We start from the raw sequence: 24,169 nt of genomic DNA, 5'->3' as shown, positions 1-24,169 counted from the left end.
ATAGTTTTATGTTTAGTTTGGTATTTTTATTAGTTTATGCAACTTTTATGTAAAATTATTAAATAATCTCCTATGAAATATTATATTTATTTGGTAGAATTTTAAAATATTATTTAAGCATGAAATAAAACATTCAAAATTTAAAAGACCATTCTATAAATAAAAAATGTTCAATTCCAAAATAGAGTAATATATAGTATTCATCCATAAATAGAGTAACCCTAACCACTATTCCATTTTGGAGTTAAAAATAGAATGAAGTTGGAGTTTATTTTACTTCAAAATAATAGTTTGAATTATAAAATGGAATAGGGTTACAGAGAGCATGGCTAACGCCAAAAACCCCGTAGTACCGATTAATTTTGTTTTAAAAAATTTAGTTACAAATCAAATTTACACCAGTGGTAATAATACAAGTGGCAAATGAATTCTAAAAGGATGGTTAAAGTGTAAATGAGATACATAATCTCTTACTTTCTCTTACTTTTTGATTATTTTTATTTCATTTAATCTGAAAACTCTACCTACATACCACCGTTAAAATGCTCTAACATTGAAGATTTTTTCTTCAACTTTTTATGATATATTTCTTTACTAAAACCTTATTTATTTCTTTATGCTGGCCGGAAACGCGAGATGGTTTTCAAAACTCTATATAAACCATGTTTCCACAAACCCCAAAATCACAACCTAATAAAGCTAGGAAGTAGCCAGTATCAACCAAAAAAATGGAAGTCATTAGCAATTTTAGTTTTCTGATACTCTTAGCAGCCTCTGTAGGAGCTCTTCTTCCCTCAAAGGCCCAAGACAGCCCACAAGAATATGTGAGGGTTCACAACGAGGCGCGGGCAGGGGTAGGCGTAGGCCCCATGCAGTGGAACGAGACCCTTGCAGCCGTTGCTCAGAGCTACGCAGACCAACGAAGAAGCGACTGCAATCTCATACATTCCACTGGACCTTACGGGGAGAACTTGGCCAAGAGTAGTGGCGACTTATCTGGCGTCAGAGCCGTGAACCTGTGGGTTGAGGAGAAGGCTAACTACGACTACCCTTCGAACACGTGCAACGGAGAGTGCGGTCACTACACTCAGATTGTTTGGAGAAGCTCAGTAAAACTCGGATGTGGCAAAGCGAAGTGTAACAATGGTGGAACTTTCGTCGTTTGCAACTATGATCCTCCTGGGAATTATGTGAACCAGAAGCCCTACTAATGAATGATTATCTACAAAAACACGTGTATTCAGGACGTATACATATATATTTCAATAAAGAGCGTTATATGCTGGATGTGTATCAATATACTATTAAATAATACGAATAAGAGCTGAGATTACTAGTATGCTACTATTAATTTAAGACCCCTAGTCGAAGATATTATCTTAGACATCTGTCTCCTTCTTTACAGATCGTGCTGGAACAGATTGTACAACTTTTGTTCCGAAGGGTTCTTCTGCTACTGGGACGCGTAACAAGAAGCGTTCTTCTTATTCCAGTACGAATCAAATATATGTTAGCTTCTTAACCCCGTCTAGACGTTTCTTTTGCAAGTTTTGAAAACTCCATTCTCGCGGTTTGTGTTAACTTCATTCTCCCCGCTTGGATTAACTAACGTGTCATATTTTAATTTAATCCCCTTAGAAAAACTATACTATAAATTTACTATAGCAGTAATATATTTTATATATGTATCGCAACGATGTATTGACCAAGCACTTTCGCACCGTGTACGTATCTAAAATATTTGATCAGTTTGCATGCAATTCTCTGAAGGATATAGTTATCAAGACAGCGAAGTGCATGCAATTCTCTGAAGGATATAGTTATCAAGACAGCGAAGGATCTAATCCAAACGAGAGCCTTTCAGATTGCATGGGAGAATGAGTTGTTGAAAAGAGGAAGAAAATACATTTTTAGTCATATTAATAAAATTAATAATATAAAGTAAAACATTTTATTTGAAAATTTTAATCCTCTAGTATAAAATGGTAGATATGTTTTTTTTATAGTAGATTTGTAATAAATGATGGATTTATTTTTCTAGCGGTATAGTTATCCATCTCTACTTCATAATTTACTCCAAAAATGGAGTATGAACAAAAAATAAAAAATCTCTCCATTTATAGAGTAAACTTTTATTTTTTGTTCATACTCCATTTCCCATTCCATTTTTGGAGTAAATTTATCAATTATAGTTATAGATTTATAATATTAAATTTTCATCATTTACCATATATATATGATAAACTCTATATCTACATAAAATATTTTTTACATCCAGTTAACCTATACGTTTATATTCGATTATTGTAGACTTAAATGTTACATATGATATAAAAAACGAAATTGTAAAGTTGACATTTTTGATATACAAGTTTACCATCATTTAAATAGAAGTCAGTATATAAGTTTATCATCATTAATTTTAAATGCCAACTATAAAAATCAGTCATAAACACTAGTTGAGTAAATCTGAACATTAGTTGCAAAACCAATCGCAAATGCAAGTCAAAAATCACAAAAATGATTACAATTTTTTTCGTTTTATTAAACTTAATTTTGATATTAATATTTTTATTTTTCTTAATTTTTATGGTGCTTCTGTTATTAAAATGAGGTTTAAAAGACTTTTCCACATTAATTTAATAATTTTTTAAAAAGTTATGCATTGTTTTATTTATTACGTACACAAAATTAGTTTTTAGTGAAAAATAAACAATTTTGCTATCCACTCGATACTTAGGTTTTAGTTGGGGGGGGGGGGGGGGGGGGTCATTGACATGGAATATAGGTGTGAAATAAAAGTTCTAAAGGTTAAAAATGAGACTTTGGACCGGGATCAGCTACTTTGATGATTTTTTTTTTGTATGGACAAGATTTTAGTATAATTTAGGATTACAGTAGGATAGGTAAATAAGCTATAGGATTGGCAAATAGATTAGAAAATAAACAATTTAAATCAGGATTAGAATTTAGGATATTAAGAAAACATGTTATGCTTTCCATTTGGAATGGAGATTATGACTAGCAAATGAACTATAGGGTTGGCAAATAAATTAGATTAGGATTGCACAGATTAGAAAGGATGAGCAGCTAGCACACTAACCATTTAGCCATATAAGTTCTTTTTAAATGCAGCAAGTAATCATCTGAGAATATGTGGCATAGTTACCATCATAAGCAGCTTGCGCATTTGCATCTTGGTCACTCCCATGGAAAATTAGCCTTGTATTGAAACTGAAAGCTGTATATGATTATGTGCTCTATACCAACAGTGAGGCATATAGTTAGCTCAGTATACCAAACGCGTACACTCAATCACATCAGAAAGCCATATGCATCAGTTGTGGTTAATATATTTAGTTGTCACTCCGTATGCCACTTCGGTCAATGACAAGTCATAACAACCAGCGGTCTTTCCTCCAACAAGTATATTCTCTTAATGTGGACATTGGCAATTCGATGGTGTCATCCTCACGGATCATAGCACCAAACCCCAAGTCTGTTTAATCCCATAATCCCACTCATGCATTCGGTGAATTCAACCAATATCCATGCAACAACCGCACAAGCCTCTCATGTCAAAATTTCCATGATTTTATCTCGACTGTTGATAGATTAAATGTACTAAAATGCATCTGTTGTTATTAGTTACACATGTATTTACAAGGCACCTAAACGACAAGTAATAAATTTTCACCTATATACCAGAAATCGAATCTCACATACACTAAAGACAGTAACAAACATAAACCATTTAAGTAGGTGGGGATCCCCACCTTTTTGGTGTTAATAGGCAACATCCAGATTTTATTGCAAACTCAGTTCCGGCGATTATGTATCCACTTTACAATAGACAAATATAATATACATATATAGAGGTGACAAAAGTTTCTCCAAATTTCACACTAAATGCTCACAGTCGGTAAAATATTTGGCTATCATCGTATTAGAGTAACATTAATGGTTCTACAAAATTTTGTCCTTAGAATAAATTAGTATTATTTTTTAGTTAGGGACAAATGCTTAAGGACTTTTGTAAATTTGTTGATTATTGGTAAGACAAAAAAAGTCCTAGCATATTTTATAATATTTATTTTAATGTGTGATAAGATATAAAAGATACATTTTAAATAAAACATAAAAGAGAAGTTAAACATTAAATTGAAAGAAAAAGAAAATTACAACAAAAAAATTAAAAAAAAAGAAAAAAATTAAAAAAACATAACTAAAAGGAAACAAATATTTTATTAAATTCATAAAAACTTATAAATTACATGTTATTTGGAAAATGTCCAAATTTGGTCCATATATTTTCAATCAAATCATTTTTTAAATTATGATGAGCTTGTCTATTGCGAACGTTCGTTCGACGATCCATTGTATTGCCGAGAGGCGAAGGCATATTGACGGAAAATCTTTCCTCTTCACTTTCTTCAAATCCAGGAACCACATATTGTGTCCTTGCTGCCCGTTCATCCTCGACAATCATATTATGGAGGATGATACATGCTCTCATAATATTTCCTATTTTTTGTTTATCCCATAAATTAGATGGATTTCTGACGACGGCTAATCTAGCTTGCAGGACTCCAAAGGCACGTTCAACATCTTTCCGTACAGCTTCTTGGGTTTTAGCAAATAATGAATGTTTCTCACTTTGTGGTAGACGGATAGATTGAATAAAAGTCGCCCAGTCAGGATAAATCCCATCAGTGAGATAATAGGCCAAATGGTACGGATAACCATTAACATAGAAGTTGACTTTTGGTGCTATTCCGTTAATAATGTCATCAAAAACAGGTGATCGATCAAGAATATTAAGATCGTTCATAGTACCTGGTGTTCCAAAAAACGCATGCCATATCCAGAGGTCGTAATCAGCCACCGTCTCCAACACAATTGTTGGTTTTCCGGTTCCTCGTGAATACATTCCTTTCCAAGCGGATGGACAATTCTTCCACTCCCAATGCATACAGTCGATGCTTCCAACCATTCCTGGAAATCCACGTTGTTCTCCAATATATAGTAGTCTTTGCAGATCCTCCGGTGTAGGACATCTAAGGTATTCATCGCCAAACAAGTGGATGATTCCGTTGGTAAAATGGTGCAAACATTTTCTAGTTGTGGTTTCACCTAGTCGGACATATTCGTCAACGGTATCAGCCCCACCACCATACGCCAACTGACGAATTGCTGCGGTACATTTTTGGAGCGCGGTTAGGCTAGACCGACCGGTTGCATCTTGTGATGGTTTAAAATAATCCACTTCTTGCTCGAGACAATGCACAATACGCAAGAACAATGTCTTGTTCATTTGAAGCCGTCTCCGGAAAATATTGTGCGGGAATGTTGGAGTCTCGCTAAAATAATCACTCCAAAGCTGGTCCTGGCCTTCTTCCTGCTCTCTCTCAATAAAGATACGTGTTTTTCGCTCTCTCGGTTTGGGAATAATATCTGGGATTTGTAAGAAATCTTCAAAAATATTTTCAAATGGATCAACATCATCGTCATTTTGGTTATAATGATAATGTGAAGAGAAGCCATTTTGAATGAAAAAAAGAAGGCAATGTTTTTAATATAAGAAAGAAGTAGAGGAGTTGTAATTTTAACGAGAATATGTCCGTCACATTTATAGGCTCATGAAGTTACAATGTTGTGATTGTCTGTTGTTTGTCTTGTGAACCTTTCAACTACTTTTTAGGTACACAACATGTTTGTCTCCTGACATTTTCAACTACTTTATAGGTTCACTTCTTCTGAATTTTAAACATGCATATTGTTTCAATGTCATAAACTATTAGGTACACATACATCACAAATGTCAACCATACATCACAAATCCGAAGTCATTACAAAGAAGTTCCCATAACCATAACAAATTAGAGAAATACGAGGATGACACCTATGAAAATTAAGACCATAACCATAACCGCAACGAAGTAATCTAAGCTAGACTTTGATTTATTCTTGGCCAACTCACACACCATGTTCTCTAATCTAACGAGCTTCTGCTCAGTAACATGGTCATTGAAGAGGGTCAGAGAATCTACCTTCTCGGCTAACTGAAATGTGTGCCTATCCCTGGCTCGCATCTCCTCCATTACAGCCTCGTCCCACCATTTCCACACATGACACTCTCCATCGTTTGCATTTGTACATGTGTAGTATCTGCGACCTGGTTCGATGCTAGACGTAGCTATCTTCGGTTCACTCCCACAGTAGCATATTTGTGGAAATCCGAATTCAACCTCCGGCTGTGGAGGGTACACAAACGCATGTGCTTGGTCTTGCTGAATGAGAGCTTCGTGTTGCTGAATGAGAGCTTGGTCTTGCTGAATGAGAGCTTGGTCTAACTGAGCTTGGTCTTGCTGAATGAGAGATTCGACTTCGTTGTAGTCACTGTCTGACTCAGCCCCACCAAACGTCTCATCCTGTGAAGGTTGTGAATAGCTGTAATCAAGACCCATGTGTAATCCGAAAACTGCAAAAAATTACAAGATAAAAATTAGACATGGACATTCATATTACAGATGGACATTTATAGTAGCTAAACATACAAGCAAATAAACATCATACAAGCAAGTAAACATAATAGATTAATTGATAAAGGTTTTAGTACAAAGCAACCAGGAAAGTTGTAGCTTTAAAAACATAGACACCGTTCACATTAAAACCATACAAACCAAACTGACAGAAAACACACAAAGGTTGTAGCAGATATTTCTCTAAATATACTCGGCGAGGAGCTTGTTTTTGGCTGCTTCTTCAGCCTCACTGAGTGGCTGGGTTTTGGCTAGGAGAGTGTCTAAGATGGCAAGCTTCTGGAGTTTTTCTTTCCTATCCAAATCCACCTTCCTCAGTTCAAGTACCGTCGTATAGTAATCAACAGACTTCTCATTTGCATTACGTTTAGCTTTTGCAGCCTTTACACCTTCAGGGCGTATCTCTTCTTCACCAACACTTGTGGTTGAAGTTTGGGAATCTGATTCAACGGTTTTCCTCTTTGAACTTTCAGAAGCTTTAGTGCTGTTCAGGTTGAGCCATTTCTGCTCATACCTCAACACACACCACGCATGCTCCAGAGTGAATTTGGACCCCTGATCCGTGAAGAATATTTCATGGGCTACCTTGAGTACATCGTTCTCATGCTGACCACTAGATATCTGTCTCTCTGCAGCCACATATGCACCACAAAACTTGGATGTGTCATTACTGATTTTGTGCCACCTCTGCTTATAGTGGACATGCTCGCTACTTTCAACACAATCTCCACCAGAAAGAGCTGCGAAGAAATAATCTCCAACTCGTTTCCAGAAAGTGCCTGATTTTTGGTTATTGCCGACTATAGCGTCCTTAGAGGTATTTAACCAGGCACTGATCAGCATCTCGTCCTCGGCTGGGGTCCATTTATGTCTCCTCCCACGCTCTACGGGTGGATGTGTGGGTGGAGTTGGAGCCTCACACTGTTGAGAACTGAATTGAGGGATCTGTGAAGATCCAGAAGGAAAACTCTCATAAGGAGAGTTCCCATCATAAACACTTTCGTGTTGACTGTAAAGAAGTCCCGTATAGCCAGTAGACTGGCTATACGGAATCCTTGGATCCATAAAATAAAGAAGATAGAAGTGAAAAAAGAATAGAAGAAGGAATGTGATAGAGTTATACCAGAGAAAAGAGAAAGAAGATGATGGAGATTAAATCGAAATTGTGAAAGAGGGGTTAAATAGTTGAAAATGGTAATTAAAACTACCATAATGACCTAACTACAAAAGTACATCTCAGTTACTACACATTACACAACCATAATTACCTAACTACAAGTGCATTAACTACCAAACAAACTAGCCTTGCAAACAAACTACATGCTTTGGTCACAATCAAAACAGACTCGACACTACCAAGAAAGTGTGGCCTTGCAAACAAACTAGACGCTTTAACTATTATACAAACTAAACGCTTTGGTCGCAAACAAAACAGAGAAACAAAACTAGACGTTTTAACTATTATACAAACTACATTACTTTCGAGCTGAAGAGAAAGAAGTTTACCTTCAACTGTGGAGGAAATGGTTGTTTCTCTTTGATCTCCTTGCTAATACAATCCTGGTGATCGAACCTCACCTCACCTAATAACCTCGAAAACATAAGAACACACATCTCAGTTTCATGAGATAAACAACAAATAATCACACATCTCAGTTTCATCGATAACAGAACACATTTACCAAATGCGAAGAACACATTACACATCTACTGAATCGATAAACTCATCTACACGATAACATCACATAATACCACTATCATCTAATAACCACACTCTCAAAGACTAAAGAGACAAAAATATATGATACGAAATCCCTAAATCCATTGCAAAGCAAGCAAATCAATCAAAGTCTAAATACATGCAAACCTCAGCTAAAGTAGATCGAAAACATAAACCAACTACATGCAAATCATAAGGAGGAGGAACACATACCCTTTAACTTTCGAATCACAGAGAGAACGGTTGAGAGATCCGCGGAGAGAATCGAGAGAGAAGGAGATGCGCCGAGAGATCTATGGTGAGAACCGCCGAGAGATGCCTCAGGAGGAGATCCGTCGAGAAGAGACGACTTGGGAGGAGATTCGTCGACGGGAGAACCGTCACGAAGGAGATGTGCCGTTGAGAGCAAAATCGCCATTTCGATCGCCGCGAGGGAGAAGGAGAGAGACGAGAAATGTCTATCTCGATCCCAATTCGATTTTGCCTTAACGAAAACTCTTCCACCATTCCCTTGCCGACACGTATCACCTAAGGACAAAAAAAAATATGTTAGCTAAGGACAAAACGGACGCGTCCCAGCGTATATGATGCAAATTTGATTTAAATTAAATCATATACTCCCTAAGAACTAAATCTAACGACGGCAATAATGTTGCCCTTAGATGATGTAAGAAAGTACTTACAGTATAGTTATCCCAATGCGGATCATTCTTTCCCACACATGTTCCATCAATTTCTGTACAATATCACTGAAAACATATAAATCTTTATATCGTGGTACTCTATCTCAATATCGATTATTCTGTTTAGTAAATTAGTTGACCTTGTAATCATTACTTTCCTCTTAGGAAAACCTATAAACTAAGATATTTATGTATGCAAATATGTTAGTTATTGTACGGTTATACAATAGTACTTATTTTTTCCTTCACTTATTGCGCATCATTTCAAGTATATGTTAATAAAAAAAAGTTCAACCCAGAATTTTTTTCACTGATTTAAATTTCCATGTGGATTATTTTAGTCTACAGTCACGCATAGCAGTTGATTATTTCAATGTTGCATATCAAAGTATCCTCGTATACTTGAAGATTGCCCAATGACTGTCTGGGTGTCACACGAGTCACGACCTAACTTAAACTCAAGATCGTATGTGCATTGTTTAAGTTTCGAATACCTGATAGAGCTGAAAAACATTTCTCATGTTGTAGGTTACTCAAAAAGAGAGATCAAATATAAAAATTTTGCTAGACAAAAACATCAAAGTTTACAAGAGTACTAAAAAGAGAAAGACCCATCGACCCAAAGCATGTGATTTGGGTTTACAAACCTTTAATCCTACCGAGAGTTGCGACGAACAAATCATTCCAAGTGTCGGTCAGGCCCGGGAGGCACCAATGCATACAGTCATCATGATTCTTTCCACCAGATGTTGCCGGATGAGCATCTGCTCTGTACTCGCTCATTTGAGTTATGTCCAAAACGTGGAAACCGCTTCTATTCTCAAGGGAGTTGTAAAGGTGTTGATTCACCAAACGAACCTCTACGTTTGTTCCATTGTTCCTCACCGAAAACAATTCTTCAACCTACCATAAAGGAAATGGGGAAGAATATTACATCTTTCAACCTACCATAGAAAAAAAATGAGACAAAAACTGTAACAATGACCCAGTTTAGTGTCCTAACGCTCCTCTCTATCGCTCCTCTCTATCCGTTACCACTCGCAAAAGAAGATTCATGAACTTTGGATAGAACAAGGGTATTGATTGAAAATGACTTACTTCTCTAGGTACCAAAGGTTGCAGTCTTTGACAAGTACCACCATGGTTCCAGTCACCTCCTTCAAAATGCCTAGGTGATTGTGTCCGGAAGAATAAGATCCCCCCAGGTCGCTTTGTTTTCTCCACAAAGTTTACCTGCGACAATGGAAGAGAATCATAATATTCCAGTACCAACAGTTTAGCATACACATCGCACACTTTGGTGCATCAGTGCATGCTTAAAGACTGGTTACACAACGGTATAGAGTCAGTTACACTGCCAGAAAAAAATCATAGCACATGTTCTTTTTTTGTAAACAGATAACCTAGCAGAGTTGTCAAATGGCGGGTATCAAACATCTCAAGTTGCATTGCAGTAAGTAACAAAGGAAAATACAGAAAAAAGAATAGTTTACCATGTTGCTCAGAACCCGATCCAGGCCATCCACAGGAGGTAGAGGAGGAAGTATTGGTCGGCCGCCTTCAAAGAAAAGCATAGGAGATTTCAAAGGATCAAACTTTGATGGCGCCCACCACCTTAAAAAAAAAAGAGAAAGACAGCAAAAGGTTGTCAACAACATCTCAAGCCCATATAACAAAATTTATTTTCACAAACAGGGCGGACCCTGAGATTTTGGGAGCTGTAAACGATTTAGTAAAGGTTTTGATGTAAAAATAAATCTAAACTAATTTGGGAGGCTATGTCTATGTAATTTTCTTCAAAACATTTGGAGGCCAAAAGATCAATATTTGAGTTGGCTATGCCCATGACCGGCCAAAAAGGCTATAAACTTCATTAATATTCATTTCTTTGTAATCATTAGTTTACCAATGCCCGGTGTTCATAACGAGAATGTCATGGAAGATTGGAGCCTTGGCCCACGAGCTTTCTGGAACATCAACATCAACTCTATATCCCTCTTTGAAGCCAAGAGCTTCGAACTCGCCACCATTAGCATTAGCTGACCACCTAATAATCATATAAACCATGAAGCATCCAACATAAAACAATCAGAGTAGACCAAAAGGAAACTCTCAAGCTTACCTACCATAACGCGCCAAGAGATTAGTCCGATGATAAGCAATAGTCAGATTATAACGCAGGAACGTGAATCCACGATCAGCACCAGCTGGTCGCCACTTCTTTAAATCACTAGTCACAGTCTTTAACATGCAGAAGAGCGATACAAACATGTTCCTATTCAACGAATCACCCACAAATCCTGCCCTGTTTGAAAAAAAAATCTTAAAGATTTGTATACAACACATCACAGAGAGAGAGAGAGAGATAGAGTGTACGTAGCTCCACTGGTAAGAACATCAAGTTACCTATTATAGGTGCAGGGTTCGAATCTTGAATTTGCAAGTTTTCAGTCAAAAAAAAAACATCACAGAGAGAGAGACAAGGAAGAATCGTGTGTACCAATGTTGGTATCTCGATGAGTTTCGAGAAACTTGAGAGGATCAAACGATGGGAGATCACAGTCCTTAGGCTTCCATCGCCACTTGGAGATCTCGAGGGCGTTGGTTTTGTTGTTACGGGCGCAGTTCCATCCTTTGAAGATCTCTTTGCAGCTGCCGTCGTACGTAGCGGATCTGGGGTTCGGGTCGTAGATCCACGAGCCGTCGGAGAAGTCGCACGCGCGGGAAGCGTCGGGTTTTGGGGGGAAGACGGTGGAGGAGCGGTGGGTGTTTGGGGAGGAGAGGGAAGCGCGTTTTGAGAGGGAGAGAAGGAAGAAAATGGAGATGAAGCAGAGGAGGGATAGTAGAGGGAAGAGAGAGAGTTTGTTGGGTGGAGGAGGAGTAGCCATGGCTTATTTGGGATCGTTCAGCGCATTTCTCAGAAGCAGCAGCTCTCACCCATGGCGGAGATTGCGATTTTATTTTATTGAAGATTCTGAAACACATCTATTCTAATTCAATGAATTTTAGGAGAAATTTCGATTTTACCATAAATTTAGTATTATTTTCAAATTTACATTAAAATAATCATTTTAAATATTTTAAAATAATTTATCAAATATTTATAAAAGTTTATAAGCCGAATTTCATCTTCTAAATACTAAACTGTAAACATCTATCATTTAATCAAAAACTCAAATGCTATCATATTTTGGATTGAGTATATATTTTTGAGAAATGATAGCTAGTTTAGAATATTTTAATTATTTTCTATTGAATTGAATATTTAAAAATATTTCAAATGTTATTAATAAAAATTAATTTAATTATTATATGTATATTAGATCATTTGAATAAAATACATATTCATATAACTATTCTATAATTAAATAACTATATTTGAATTCGTGCTTTAAAAATACATAATATTTTTATATCAAAATTTTATATTTTAAAATTAATTATTTTTAGATAATATATAATTATGTATCTAAAATTTAAGATATTTTAAAATTTTCACTCTTGTATAAATGTATTATATAGCTTACTAATTTTAACATGTTCTGAAAACAAAATTTTAATATAACTGTAATTTTATATCATTAAAATAATATATGTTAAGTGGTCAATAAAATACAATTTTTCATGCATAATTAATTTCATATAATATTTTTGTTTTTATATAAGATGAATATAAAAATAGAATTGAATTATTAGTAGGGAAAATCTACCAAATGATCTTCGGATGGTTTCCTTTGTTCAAAATACAAAAAAGGGAACATGACCAAGAAATGTTTCATTAAAAATGTAAAAAAAAAATTATATCTTTTGTAGATATATAAATATAAATTAAAAAAAATTATTCTGTTTTAATTTTTGAGAAAACTTTTTTCAATTCAATTTTTTAAAAAAAATCTTAAACTCCATTCTCCCAAGCCACGTCCCTCAAATCCCAGCTGTTAGTCTATATTAATTAATTTTAGGGTATTAATATATTAGTGTTATATGTGCGGTAAAAAAACTTTGTAGTGATATCCTAACTAATTAATCCTAGTAGTATAAGTACTGAAACATACTTTTCACAGCTCGTATAAATGCTTCCAACTCTGTACGAAAAATATGACATGCCTCTCTTTTGACTTTTTAGTTCCAAAAGTTGCTTATGTCCTTCTTTCGTCACCATTGTACCTCAGAAGTCCATAAACTACCCACTAAACACATCGGATCGGATGAGTATGATGTAGTGGATGTCTTTCTTCAATTTCTTTTGCATTCGCTATCTTCTTCATGTCTTATTAGCTTTAGATGATCTCTTGCGATTTCTTTAGATAATTTGTCATTATGCGCTTTTCAAAAATACCAAATCTATGGATAAAAATTTCTATTCAATTCTAAGTTTTTAATATTGTTTTTCTTTCTGAACAGATAATTCAAATTAGTATAAACACTAGAAATAAGAAAAAACTGACGGGCATAAATGTGTAGAAAATAGTACTAAATTTATAAAATTGAAGTACATTCGAAAATAGCATAATTAACATATTCATCTAGATCTCTATAATGAAAACAATAATTATAACATCGCATATGATGATGTATTTATCCAAAATGATAAATTTTGTTGTAGCTATACAAAGAATGGTCACTGTATGGTTAAATCAGGTTAACGGAAAGCAACAAAAAAAAATTTGAAACCGTGATGGTGACTACTACTGCTATTGCCAAAATGATGAATGCTACTATTACATTCGTAAGTATAAGTTTAATTAGGTGTTATAATATAATGTATAATCTCTAAAGTACAATCGACTGCGGAAATCGAATCAACATATTTATTCTTTTTACAATCAGTTTCGAGTTTATTAAATTCATTTTTGTTTTTGCATCTGAAAAGAAAATTGAATTTATCCAAAAGTTTACTCGTAAATGTTAAATAGCTCACGTGCCTTGGTTATAAAAAAATATTCCTAAAATCACATCACAACCCTTTCTCACCGCACCATGATACTCGAATCGAATCCGATACTCCACCTGCCAAATCATTGATACATCGACTCAGCATGATGGAATCTTCAAAGGACTAAAACACCATTTCTCGAAAACACGCATACCTTTATGTTCCAGGGGTGCTATAGTCTTTTACTACACAAACAGAACCGCAAACCGAGTGATAAAAAGAAAATGAAACAAAACATTTCCATCTCCAGCTCCAGAGTTTGTGTGTTTCAACTTTTCGTCTCCCACTAATTAGTCGGATCTCTGTCCTAATCTCTAAATTTTTTTTCATGTTTCTTGTTTTACAAATTACTAATTCTTTCACAGAAAAAAATTGGTTTCAAAGAAGCACTGACATAAAATTTTAGGGTTTGCGATATCTGAGTATTCTTGTTTTGTAATAAAATGGCTGTGGAGTATGAATGCTGCGAGAGCAACTTCTTCGTACACATTCTCGTGATAGTGTTACTTGTCTTGTTCGCTGGGCTAATGTCTGGTCTCACTTTGGGTCTTATGTCCATGAGTCTCGTGGATCTCGAGGTCCTTGCTAAATCTGGCACACCCAGAGATCGCAAACATGCTGGTACTTTTTGATTCTCTTCTTTTCACCAACCTGAGAAAAATCTTAGACGTGTGCTTTGATTTTTATATTCTTTTTAATGGAATGTATCGCGCATGTGTTTGGTAGGTAGACGTCACGAGAATCTCCCTGTTATTTGATTTTATCTGATTAGTTTATTTAGTTCTGAAGATTAATTAGCGTCTTAAACTGGGGTCAAGATTTGTTTTTGGAAGAATATTAAATTGTATTAATGCATTTTCTGGATGTTTATTTGATGTTGTTACTTGCATTTTCTTATTGGGATTTTTGATTGATTGATGCAGCAAAGATATTGCCAGTTGTGAAAAATCAGCACCTTTTGCTTTGTACTTTACTGATATGCAATGCAGCTGCTATGGAGGTAAACTTTTATCTTTTGCCGAAATGGGAATCATAAAGTTCATGAATAATTTATTAAGTTGATTTTATTTTGTCAGACGCTTCCTATTTTTCTTGATGGTCTTGTGACTGCTTGGGGTGCTATTTTGATTTCAGTGACATTGATTCTTCTCTTTGGTGAGGTGAGATCTTGTGAATGATCTGGTGCACTGGAATATTCGCCATATGACATGTAGATTTGTGTTTTATGATGAAAAAATTGATAGTTTGATTTAACTTCTCACCTGTAGATTATACCTCAGTCCGTTTGTTCCCGTCATGGTTTGGCGATTGGTGCAACAGTGGCGCCGTTTGTTCGTGTTCTAGTCTGGATCTGCTCTCCGGTTGCATGGCCAATTAGTAAGGTAATTAAAAACACACTCACTACAAGAAAACATATTTTTATCAGGGCAATATTCGTTGTAAATTCGTCGTAAACCCTTTTACGACGAATTAACTTCGAAATACGTTTCGTTGTAAAACGTCCGTCGTAACGGAGATTTCATCGTAAACGATTTGTTACGTTTACGACGAAAATAATTCCTTGTAAAGCGCAGGGCAAGGTTTCGTCGTAAACGAGACGTAACATTTCGTGGTAAACTCCACGTAACCCTTTCAATGTAAAGCAGACTTTAAATACTTTCGTTGTAAAGAACACGTAAACTTTTCGATGTAAAACCCTCGTAAAAATTTACATGGAGTTTATATCGATTCTTATTATTAATATATATATTGAATTTATTTTGAATTTATTTAATATTTGGAATTTAAAATAATTTAAATTTTAAAACGAAATATGAAAATGAAAAACATATTTTTAAAAAAGCATTTAAAAGTCATACAATAATATTTAAATTCATAATATAAATAGAAATATAAAAAAACTACATATTCTCGAAGTAGTCGGTGGGGTTGCTCGGCTGTTGACGGGTTGGATCGGACTCTTGGGGATCTCGTACTGGCAACCCAAGAGCGGCTCGTCTCTCACTCAACATTCTCTGCATAACCGGGTTTTCCACGGCCATCACGTCTAGCAAATCCTCAAGAGAGTCTAAACGAACCTACTGGCTATCCATTCGAGCTTTCATCTGAGCAGTCTTTTCATCCCGTCTCGAAGTGTATGACGAAGTTGCCCTTGCAACTTCGTTAACAGAGCCTATACCGACTATCCGTCCCTTCTTTTTAGGAGCTCGGTCGGCCTCTTCGGTGGACAATGTGTGACGGGTAATCCATCGAGAGACTCCTGGGTTAGTTGCGTCTCCTGTTCTTCAATCTGAGCAGCCACTGCTTGGAAGAGTTAAGAGTTTCTCAGATGCAGGATCCACAAAAACTCCGTCGGATGTGGCGTGAGTCATCTTGAATAGGCCAGACAGAGATGGTAAGACTCCCGTCTTTTCGAACTACAAGAAAAAGTTAAATTAAATATTAAAAATTATAATAATTGAATATTTTAAAATATATATTTAAAACAAAATTTACAGCTTCTAGACGGATTCCTGCATGAGGTTTTTCTCCGGTTCTGTGAAGCATGGGCAAATGACCATCTTTATCCTTCGTCCTTCGAGAAGCCGAGTACGAATTGGCCTTTTTGATCGAAGAGGGGTGTTCCCAATAGGCGATGAGGCCATCCCACACATCCTTCGTGAGCTCAGTAGGCTTTCCCTCATACCCGTAGATCTCCCACTTGTCATTCCAACCGGAGACTGTGTTGCAGAGGCGGATTTTTGTCTTTGCAACGAATTCCGCCTACACCCTCTCGGTGATTCCCAAAGACCAATGCCACTTTTGCTGAAACACAAAAAATTTGAAAAAATTACAATTAATAATAAATATTAAATATATATATATATATATATATTTAAAAGTGAAAATTTAATTAAATTTAAAAATTCTACCGCAAAATATTTAAACCATGTGATCTTAACGTGATTTGGTGTCTTGCTCCAGTTCGAATATGTCCCGTCGTAGTAACCCTTAATCGTCGCCGAAACGCTCCGGCTAACACGGTTGTTAGCCCCAAACCTGAAAAAAATCAATTTAACCATTAGAAAATAAAAATAATCTAAATTTTAATATAATAAAAATTAATAACTTACCAGTAAGTTCTTCGGGGTCTATCGGGGTCTAGAACATCCAAACCCTCCCGTCCAGGCTGGGCAAGCAAATCCTCCACCGTATATCTCGCGAATGGAGCATATGAAGGCACACGCAAATCCGGTTGAACTGCACCTTCTGGGACAGGACGAGGTGCAGCCGCTGGAGGAGGAGGTGGAGGCATCTGCGGTGGAAGAGGAGGACTCGAAAAAACTCTCTGAGAAGTCTGAGAGTGTGGAACTGCATCGGAAGACGATGGAACGGAAGAAGATGTACCAGAACCATCACCAAACAACTGGGCATAAGTAGGTGCTGCTGGTTTCCTTCTAGGATCCATCTAAAAAAATTAAAATAAATTTAATCAATTACGACGACATAATTAAAAAATTATTTCGTCACCTAACTAATCACCTAAACTAACTTTAAAAAAAATAGAAGAGGAAAGGGAGTGTACCTTAGAGGGAGAGCAAAGGAATTTGGGAGGAATGAACGAGGCAGCCTCATTCTTGACGTCTCAATATATAGAAAACGTTTCGTCGTATACGCGACGTAATATTACGACGAAGTTACCAGACCCGCGTTTTTCCATTTACGACGAAGTTACCAAGCCTGTGTTTTTCGATTTGCGACGAAATTACGTCGAAATAATTTACCATGCTTTTCAAATTACGACGAAGTTACAGACCCGCGTTTTTCCATTTACGACGAAGTTACCAGACCCGCGTTTTTTCATTTACGACGAAGTTACCAGGTCCACGTTTTCTATTTACGACGAAATTACGTCGAATCGATTTACCAGGCTTTTCCGTTTACGACGAAGTTACCAGACCCAACTTTTTTCATTTACGACGAAATTACGTGGAATCAAACCATTTACGACGATTTTACAATGCTTAACCCTAAACACCGAGAATAAAATCCCTAAACCCCTAAGTCACATATCATCTAACATCATATCTTCTTCTCTATTACTTCTAGCTCTTTCTTCAACTTAAACTCTAAAACCCTAAAACTCCAAATAAATTTTTTAAAACTAAAGAAATACATATTATATAAAACAACATTTGTTACACATACATTAAGATGCTAAAAAAACAATATTTCTTTAAACATACGTTACAATAGAGAAATACAACATTTGTTACATATATTACATCACTCTAAATCGTTTTCGTTCTCATCAATATTACACCACTCTAAATTGTTTTCGTTCTCATGACTATCATTACAATCATCATCGTCGCTTCTCTCGAACTCGTCTTCACGTGCTTCATCTGTCGCATCTTCGGGAATATCTTCATATTGAAAGTTTTGCGGGTTGATCAAAGGGATTTCATCAGTTGGTTGTTCTGGTACCTCATCTTCATTGATAGCGTCTTCTTCTTGCAAGGGCGGTTCTTCTCCAGCGACAATGCGTCCACGAGGTGTAATTTTGATAGCAGCTAACCAGTTTATCCCGGAAGTTCGAGGCTGATGATAAGGAAGGAAGCTAACTTGCTCGGTTTGTGGAGCTAAAATGAAAGGCTCAAATTTGTTGTATCTTCTCCCAAAATTGACATCCACAACACCAAATTTGTTATACTGAATCTCTCGGTTCACAACAGGATCGAACCATTCATATTTGTAGAGGACGCATTTTAGCTTCAATAACCCCGGATATTCCACTTCAATAATCTCCTGCAAGATCCCGTAAAAGTCTGTTTCACCTTTCACACATATTCCATAGTTACTCGTTGCCTGATGTCTCTCATACTCGTATGTGTGAAAGGTAAATCCTCGTGGGAAATACATAGATGATGTGGTGACCTTTGCAACTGGACCTTGAACCAATTCGTGAAACCATACGGGATAATAAGGATCGTCATAATCAACCTGCAAAAAGCAGATATTTTTAATTAATCTTGAAGTATCAAAACACTTACTTAATTAATCAATGTATGAGATATATTACGTACCTGTGATTTTAACCACTTGATAAAGTGTTTATCTTTACGTGTGTCCACATCAGTTGCTGATATTCCTGGTATTGCTTCTTCAACTTGAGATACAAACATGCTGCAAATTAAACAAATAATCAAGTCATATATAATTAACATTCACAAATATTTACCTTTCAAAGTAATGGGTCACTGCATCCTCGCAGTTGAGCAGAATATAAGTGTGGGCACTATGTTTATCCTCTTCACATGACCACCATACTTCTTTCGTTTTACCACCAAACCGTCCAATTTCGCAGAAAATGTCAGGAACACTATCAATTGGATATGATGTTGGTACTCCACCATCATCATATCTTCTAAGAACTCTTTTTCTCGTACGAACAGTTGGAGCGAAGTAGTATGATGTGAAGTTAGATGTTTCGGCTGTCAAACTCCCCGCAACTATTGAACCTTCTACCTTTGCAAGATTTCTTGCTTTCCCCTTCAAATGTTTCATCTGTCGCTCATACGGATACATCCATCCGTTGTGAACAGGTCCACGAAGCAATGCCTCATACGGTAGGTGGACAACTAGATGCTCCATGACGTCAAAAAATGAAGGAGGAAATATCTTCTCTCCAGGTTGCACAATATGATCAGAATGTTCTGATGAAGTTGTTCGATGACTTCTTCCTTGAACGTACGTGTGCTAAGATCTCTGAAAAATGCTCGGATAGCTGTATATTGCAAAAATAATCAAATTAATAACATTTCATAACATATATATGTATATATATTATAAAATTATAATTACCTGCAAGTGCTTCATGGACATTTGCTGGAAGGAGCTCGGCAAAAGCAAATGGAAGTAGTCGTTGCATAAACACATGACAATCATGACTCTTCATGCCGGAGAACTTTTGACCCCGTTCAACACATCTTGACAGATTAAAAACATAACCATCAGGAAACTTAACTTCTGATGCAACTCAGTTAAACAAGAATGTTTTGGCTTCTGATGACAACCAGAAGATGGGAACAGAAACGTTTCCTTTGCTCTTGATATGTAAATCACTTCTTGAGCAAATATCAGGTAAGTCCATCCTTGACTTTTTGTTATCTTTTGTCTTCCCAGAGACGTTAAATAATGTATTCATGATGTTCTAAAAAAAAGTTTTTCTCAATATGCTTGACATCCAGATTGTGGCGTAAGAGAAGATCCTTCCAATAGGGTAGCTCCCAAAATATACTCTTCTTATGCCAATTGTGAGAGACACCATACCCATCAAGCATATTTCCAGGAACATGCCAATTTCCTCCAACCTTAACTGTTTCCTGAGCTCCGTAATAATCAATGTCTGCTTCGATCTTTTGTATCCGTTGAGATATGGAGGAAGACTGTCTCTGACAATTTTTTTGTGCTGAAACATTGTCTTATTTCTTCTGTACGAATGGGCAAGTGGAAGAAACCGACGATGACAATCAAACCAACAACTCTTCCTACCATTCTTCAGTTGAAAAGCATCCGTTGATCCAAGACAATATGGACAAGATAATCTTTCATGTGTTGTCCAGCCAGACAACATCCCATAAGCAGAGAAATCACTTATCGTCCACAGCAGAACAACTCGCATCATAAAATTGTTTTTCAAAGAACAATCGTACGTCCTCACCCCTTCTGGCCACAATTGCTTTAGCTCTTCTATCAACGGTTGAAGAAAAACATCAAAAGACCGTTTTGGATGCTTCGGCCCAGGGATTAATATGGTCAAAAATAGAAATTCTTGTTCCATGCACATATCCGGCTGTAAATTGTACGGCGTAAGAATGACTGGCCACAAATAATTTTGTCTACCAGACATTCCAAATGGACTAAATACATCGGTGCATAACCCAAGATAGACATTCCGAATATTTGTAGCAAAATCTGCGTGTACCTTGTTGAAATGTTTCCACGCTCTTGCGTCTGATGGATGTGCAACCTCACCATCTCTCTGGACATGTTTCGCATGCCACCTCATCGACACATCAGTCCTCTCAGATTGATATAATCTTTTCAATCTATCTGTAATTGGTAGGTATCACATCCTTTGGTACGATACCATATTCCTCCCACGGCCTTGCGGTTTGAATCGTGGTTTTTTGCAGAATCGACACTCTTCTAACTTGTCATCTTCTTTCCAGTAGATCATGCAGTTGTCAATGCAAACATCAATCATCTCCGAAGGCAACCCAAGACTATAAACCAATTTCTGAATCTCATAATAAGATTCAGCAGACACGTTGTTTTCTGGCAAATACTCTTTAAACAACTCCGCTCATGCATCCATGCAATTCTCAAGTAAATTATGATCCGTTTTAATATTCATCATCCTAGCTGCTAGAGACAATTTAGAGAGATCTTCTCTACTACCAGTGTAGATTGGTTGATTTGCAGCATCTAGCATTTCATAAAACTTTTTTGCATCCAAATTTGGTTCTTCTACATTTCCAGTTCCATCAACTATTGTTGTAGTTGTTTCTAAAAATGCATCACTAATCATATCTTGAACCTTATCATGATCTACCATCTGCTCCTGATCTTGATGATAATTATATTCATTATGCAAATGATTCGGTTCTTCACTATGATGAGCATCCTCAAAATTATTATTACTACTACTAGCTTCATTTCCCCCATAACCCTCTCCATGTTGATACAAATGTAGTACTGTGGTGTAAATCTTCTGTTTACTAAATGCTTCCATACAGTTTCACTACGTGCAAATTTTGAATTCTTGCATTTCCGACAGGGGGCAGAACATCTTACCGCTTTCCTGCGTGATCGGTGTGCAGCCCGCTCAGAAATGCGTTCGTCACCCTCCCGTCGGAATCTTTGTGCAAATACATCCAACTCCGTAACTCGTAAATATTACCGCCACCGGTCATTTTTTTCTTAGATTTTTTTTTTTGAAATCTTTTTTTTTCTGATTTTTTTCGGATTTTTTTTTCCGTTGGTGTCTTGTGAGAAAGAGAGTTGTGGGAAATGACATATATATAGAGAAATTTTCGAGTTGGGTAGTTGAAATATAACAACGATTTTACAAGGAATCTTTTACATGGTTTTAACATAATATTTACAACGACTTTACGACGAAATTAGGTAAGTTAAAGCACATTGAATACATGTTTTCACCTAAATATAACGGTAACATGTTTTGTTGTAATGTCAATGTAATGATTACGACGTATTTCTCATTCCACGTACTTTCGTCGTCGTAAACTTACATGGATTTTACGACGAAACCGTTTCCTCGTAAATTTACATGGAGTTTACAGGGAAATTTGGTCTCCTCGTAACTGCGTTGTAAACACCATATAAATTTACGTGGAAAGATTTTCATCGTAAATCGTCGTTGTTATGGAAACGTTTTCTTGTAGTGACCGCAGTGTCCTGTCCATAAAGTCTTGTTTTATTGTACATTTGTTTATTGTTGTACATATAACAGCTACTGGACTTTCTACTTGGTCATGGTCGTGTAGCACTTTTCCGTAGAGCCGAGCTGAAAACACTTGTGGATTTGCATGGGAATGAGGCATGTCTTTTCTTTTACTGATATCTTCAAAATGACAAGTTTCTCTTTATGCTTTTAACGCTAGACAAATAATGGAGCAATCTTTATTTCTTTTCAGGCTGGTAAGGGTGGAGAGCTGACACATGATGAAACAACAATCATAGCTGGAGCTCTTGAGCTATCTGAGAAAATGGTTAAAGATGCAATGACACCAATCTCCGAGACTTTTGTGATTGATATCAACGCAAAACTAGACAGGTCTTGTCTTCTTTTAACCTTCCTACACGGATCTATATAATTAAGTCATGCGTAAACATAGTTTCTTTCAACAGGGATTTGATGAATTTGATTCTTGAGAAAGGTCATAGCAGAGTCCCTGTATACTACGAGCAACGTACAAATATAATTGGTCTTGTTTTGGTAAAATTCTATCTCACCTTATTTTAAAATCATATTTTTTTCCAACAGTTAAAGAATTTTAGTGATTGCTATTTAGGTGAAGAACTTATTGACTATCAATCCAGATGATGAAACGCAGGTCAAGAATGTCACCGTACGACGGATCCCAAGGTATCTTTACCTCTTACAGTTTCATGTGCTTCAATAGCTGATTGCTTGTTCTTTTTCTGTTCTCTAGAGTTCCAGAAACCTTACCGTTATACGATATATTAAATGAGTTCCAGAAAGGTCACAGCCACATGGCTGTTGTTGTGAGGCAATGCTGCGACAAAATCCACACATTACCTAGTACTGACGCTGCTAATAATGGTAAATGGTATTTTTTGGCATTGTGGGAGTAAACATGAGATGGAGATTTCATACAAAGCCTAATAATACCTTCTTCTTCTGTTTTAACAGAGAATATAGTTGAAGTAAGATTGGATGTGGATGATGAGAAAATCCCACAAGAAAAGAAGTTGAAGAGAAGGAGGTCACTTCAGAAATGGAAAAGCTTTCCACACCGAGCGAATTCGTTTAAAGGAAGGTCTAGGAGTAAGAGATGGTCCAAGGATAGCGATGCTGATATTCTGCAATTGAACGGAGATTCGCTGCCAAAGCTAGCCGAGGAGGAAGAAGCTGTTGGTGTCATTACAATGGAAGATGTCATTGAGGAACTTCTTCAAGTAACTTACTTTTTACTTCTAATTCTCATACCTTTTTTTGTTTGTTCTGTTTTCAACTCATTTGTTTTTTTGTGAATTTGTGGCTGTAGGAAGAGATATTCGATGAGACGGATCATCATTTTGAAGACTCGTGACAGCAACAACTCCAATATACGGTGCCAGAGTTTTCTAGATCAAATATCTTCGTAGGAAATTTTCTGTGAAAAGAGTCATGTATGTCACATGTATTAACGCTGCTCCGTAAGTACATTTATTTCCGTACATTAGGAACAAAAACTTTCCTAGCATGAACTGTTAATATATGTTTATATCGTTACTTTGACCAAAAATATATGTCCTTGTCGTACAGTATAAACAAGCAGATAACAATACTCCTGGCATTAAGCCTGAAAATTTCGGTATTTGGTTGTTATTTTGGGTATTGAGTAGTTGGGGGGGTATGGGTGTTTAGGACCCTATTCAAGAACCGAGGAAAATTAGGTTCTGATTGGTTTAGGTAATTTTCAATGCCTTGTAATCCTCGGTCTAATTCAGGTAAAAGAACGAGTTAATATCCTAAAAACTGGATTCAATTCCGATT

At 36.3% G+C, this 24,169-nt stretch overlaps 4 protein-coding genes across 8 annotated transcripts; 2 read left to right on the top strand and 2 right to left on the bottom strand.

The window, feature by feature from the left end:
- The first annotated feature begins 255 nt into the window (after window positions 1-255).
- LOC106379708 (pathogenesis-related protein 1) lies at window positions 256-1,891 on the top strand. Its single transcript, XM_048751144.1, has one exon. It carries the CDS (start codon window positions 729-731, stop codon window positions 1,209-1,211), a length of 483 nt encoding a protein of 160 aa, XP_048607101.1. The 5' UTR covers window positions 256-728; the 3' UTR covers window positions 1,212-1,891.
- A 2,362-nt stretch (window positions 1,892-4,253) lies between these two features.
- LOC106380154 (glutathione S-transferase T3-like) lies at window positions 4,254-9,313 on the bottom strand. 4 transcript variants are annotated; one of them, XM_048751141.1, is made up of 4 exons: window positions 8,946-9,313; window positions 8,476-8,790; window positions 8,049-8,125; window positions 4,254-6,481 (listed from the first exon to the last, which is right to left on the bottom strand). In XM_048751141.1, the coding sequence occupies exon 4, from the start codon at window positions 5,312-5,314 to the stop codon at window positions 4,271-4,273; it is 1,044 nt and encodes a 347-aa protein (XP_048607098.1). In that variant the 5' UTR covers window positions 5,315-6,481; window positions 8,049-8,125; window positions 8,476-8,790; window positions 8,946-9,313; the 3' UTR covers window positions 4,254-4,270. The 4 variants fall into 3 exon arrangements, with proteins under 4 accessions (XP_048607098.1, XP_048607100.1, XP_048607099.1 ...); XM_048751142.1 differs by having other exon boundaries at window positions 4,254-8,125; XM_013819962.3 differs by lacking the exons at window positions 8,476-8,790; window positions 8,946-9,313 and having other exon boundaries at window positions 8,049-8,467.
- Window positions 9,314-9,420: 107 nt separating this feature from the next.
- LOC106381734 (protein trichome birefringence-like 13) lies at window positions 9,421-11,941 on the bottom strand. The gene is made up of 6 exons (XM_013821672.3): window positions 11,446-11,941; window positions 11,068-11,245; window positions 10,852-10,992; window positions 10,439-10,559; window positions 10,044-10,178; window positions 9,421-9,848 (listed from the first exon to the last, which is right to left on the bottom strand). Exons 1-6 carry the CDS (start codon window positions 11,831-11,833, stop codon window positions 9,585-9,587), a joined length of 1,227 nt encoding a protein of 408 aa, XP_013677126.1. The 5' UTR covers window positions 11,834-11,941; the 3' UTR covers window positions 9,421-9,584.
- Window positions 11,942-14,115: 2,174 nt separating this feature from the next.
- Window positions 14,116-23,987, top strand: LOC106381733 (DUF21 domain-containing protein At2g14520). Of its 2 annotated transcripts, XM_013821671.2 has the most exons (11): window positions 14,117-14,502; window positions 14,805-14,881; window positions 14,958-15,041; window positions 15,150-15,263; window positions 22,400-22,486; window positions 22,584-22,723; window positions 22,798-22,885; window positions 22,962-23,035; window positions 23,103-23,233; window positions 23,324-23,589; window positions 23,679-23,987. In XM_013821671.2, exons 1-11 carry the CDS (start codon window positions 14,325-14,327, stop codon window positions 23,721-23,723), a joined length of 1,284 nt encoding a protein of 427 aa, XP_013677125.1. In that variant the 5' UTR covers window positions 14,117-14,324; the 3' UTR covers window positions 23,724-23,987. The 2 variants fall into 2 exon arrangements, with proteins under 2 accessions (XP_048607097.1, XP_013677125.1); XM_048751140.1 differs by lacking the exons at window positions 23,324-23,589; window positions 23,679-23,987 and having other exon boundaries at window positions 14,116-14,502; window positions 23,149-23,192.
- Window positions 23,988-24,169: the final 182 nt, after the last annotated feature.

The sequence above is a fragment of the Brassica napus genome, chromosome C3, assembly GCF_020379485.1.
Source record: "Brassica napus cultivar Da-Ae chromosome C3, Da-Ae, whole genome shotgun sequence".
In the NCBI taxonomy this organism is placed as follows: domain Eukaryota; kingdom Viridiplantae; phylum Streptophyta; class Magnoliopsida; order Brassicales; family Brassicaceae; genus Brassica; species Brassica napus.
The sequence above is the reverse complement of the archived record's forward strand: the minus strand, read 5'-3'. Positions and strand labels throughout refer to the sequence as shown.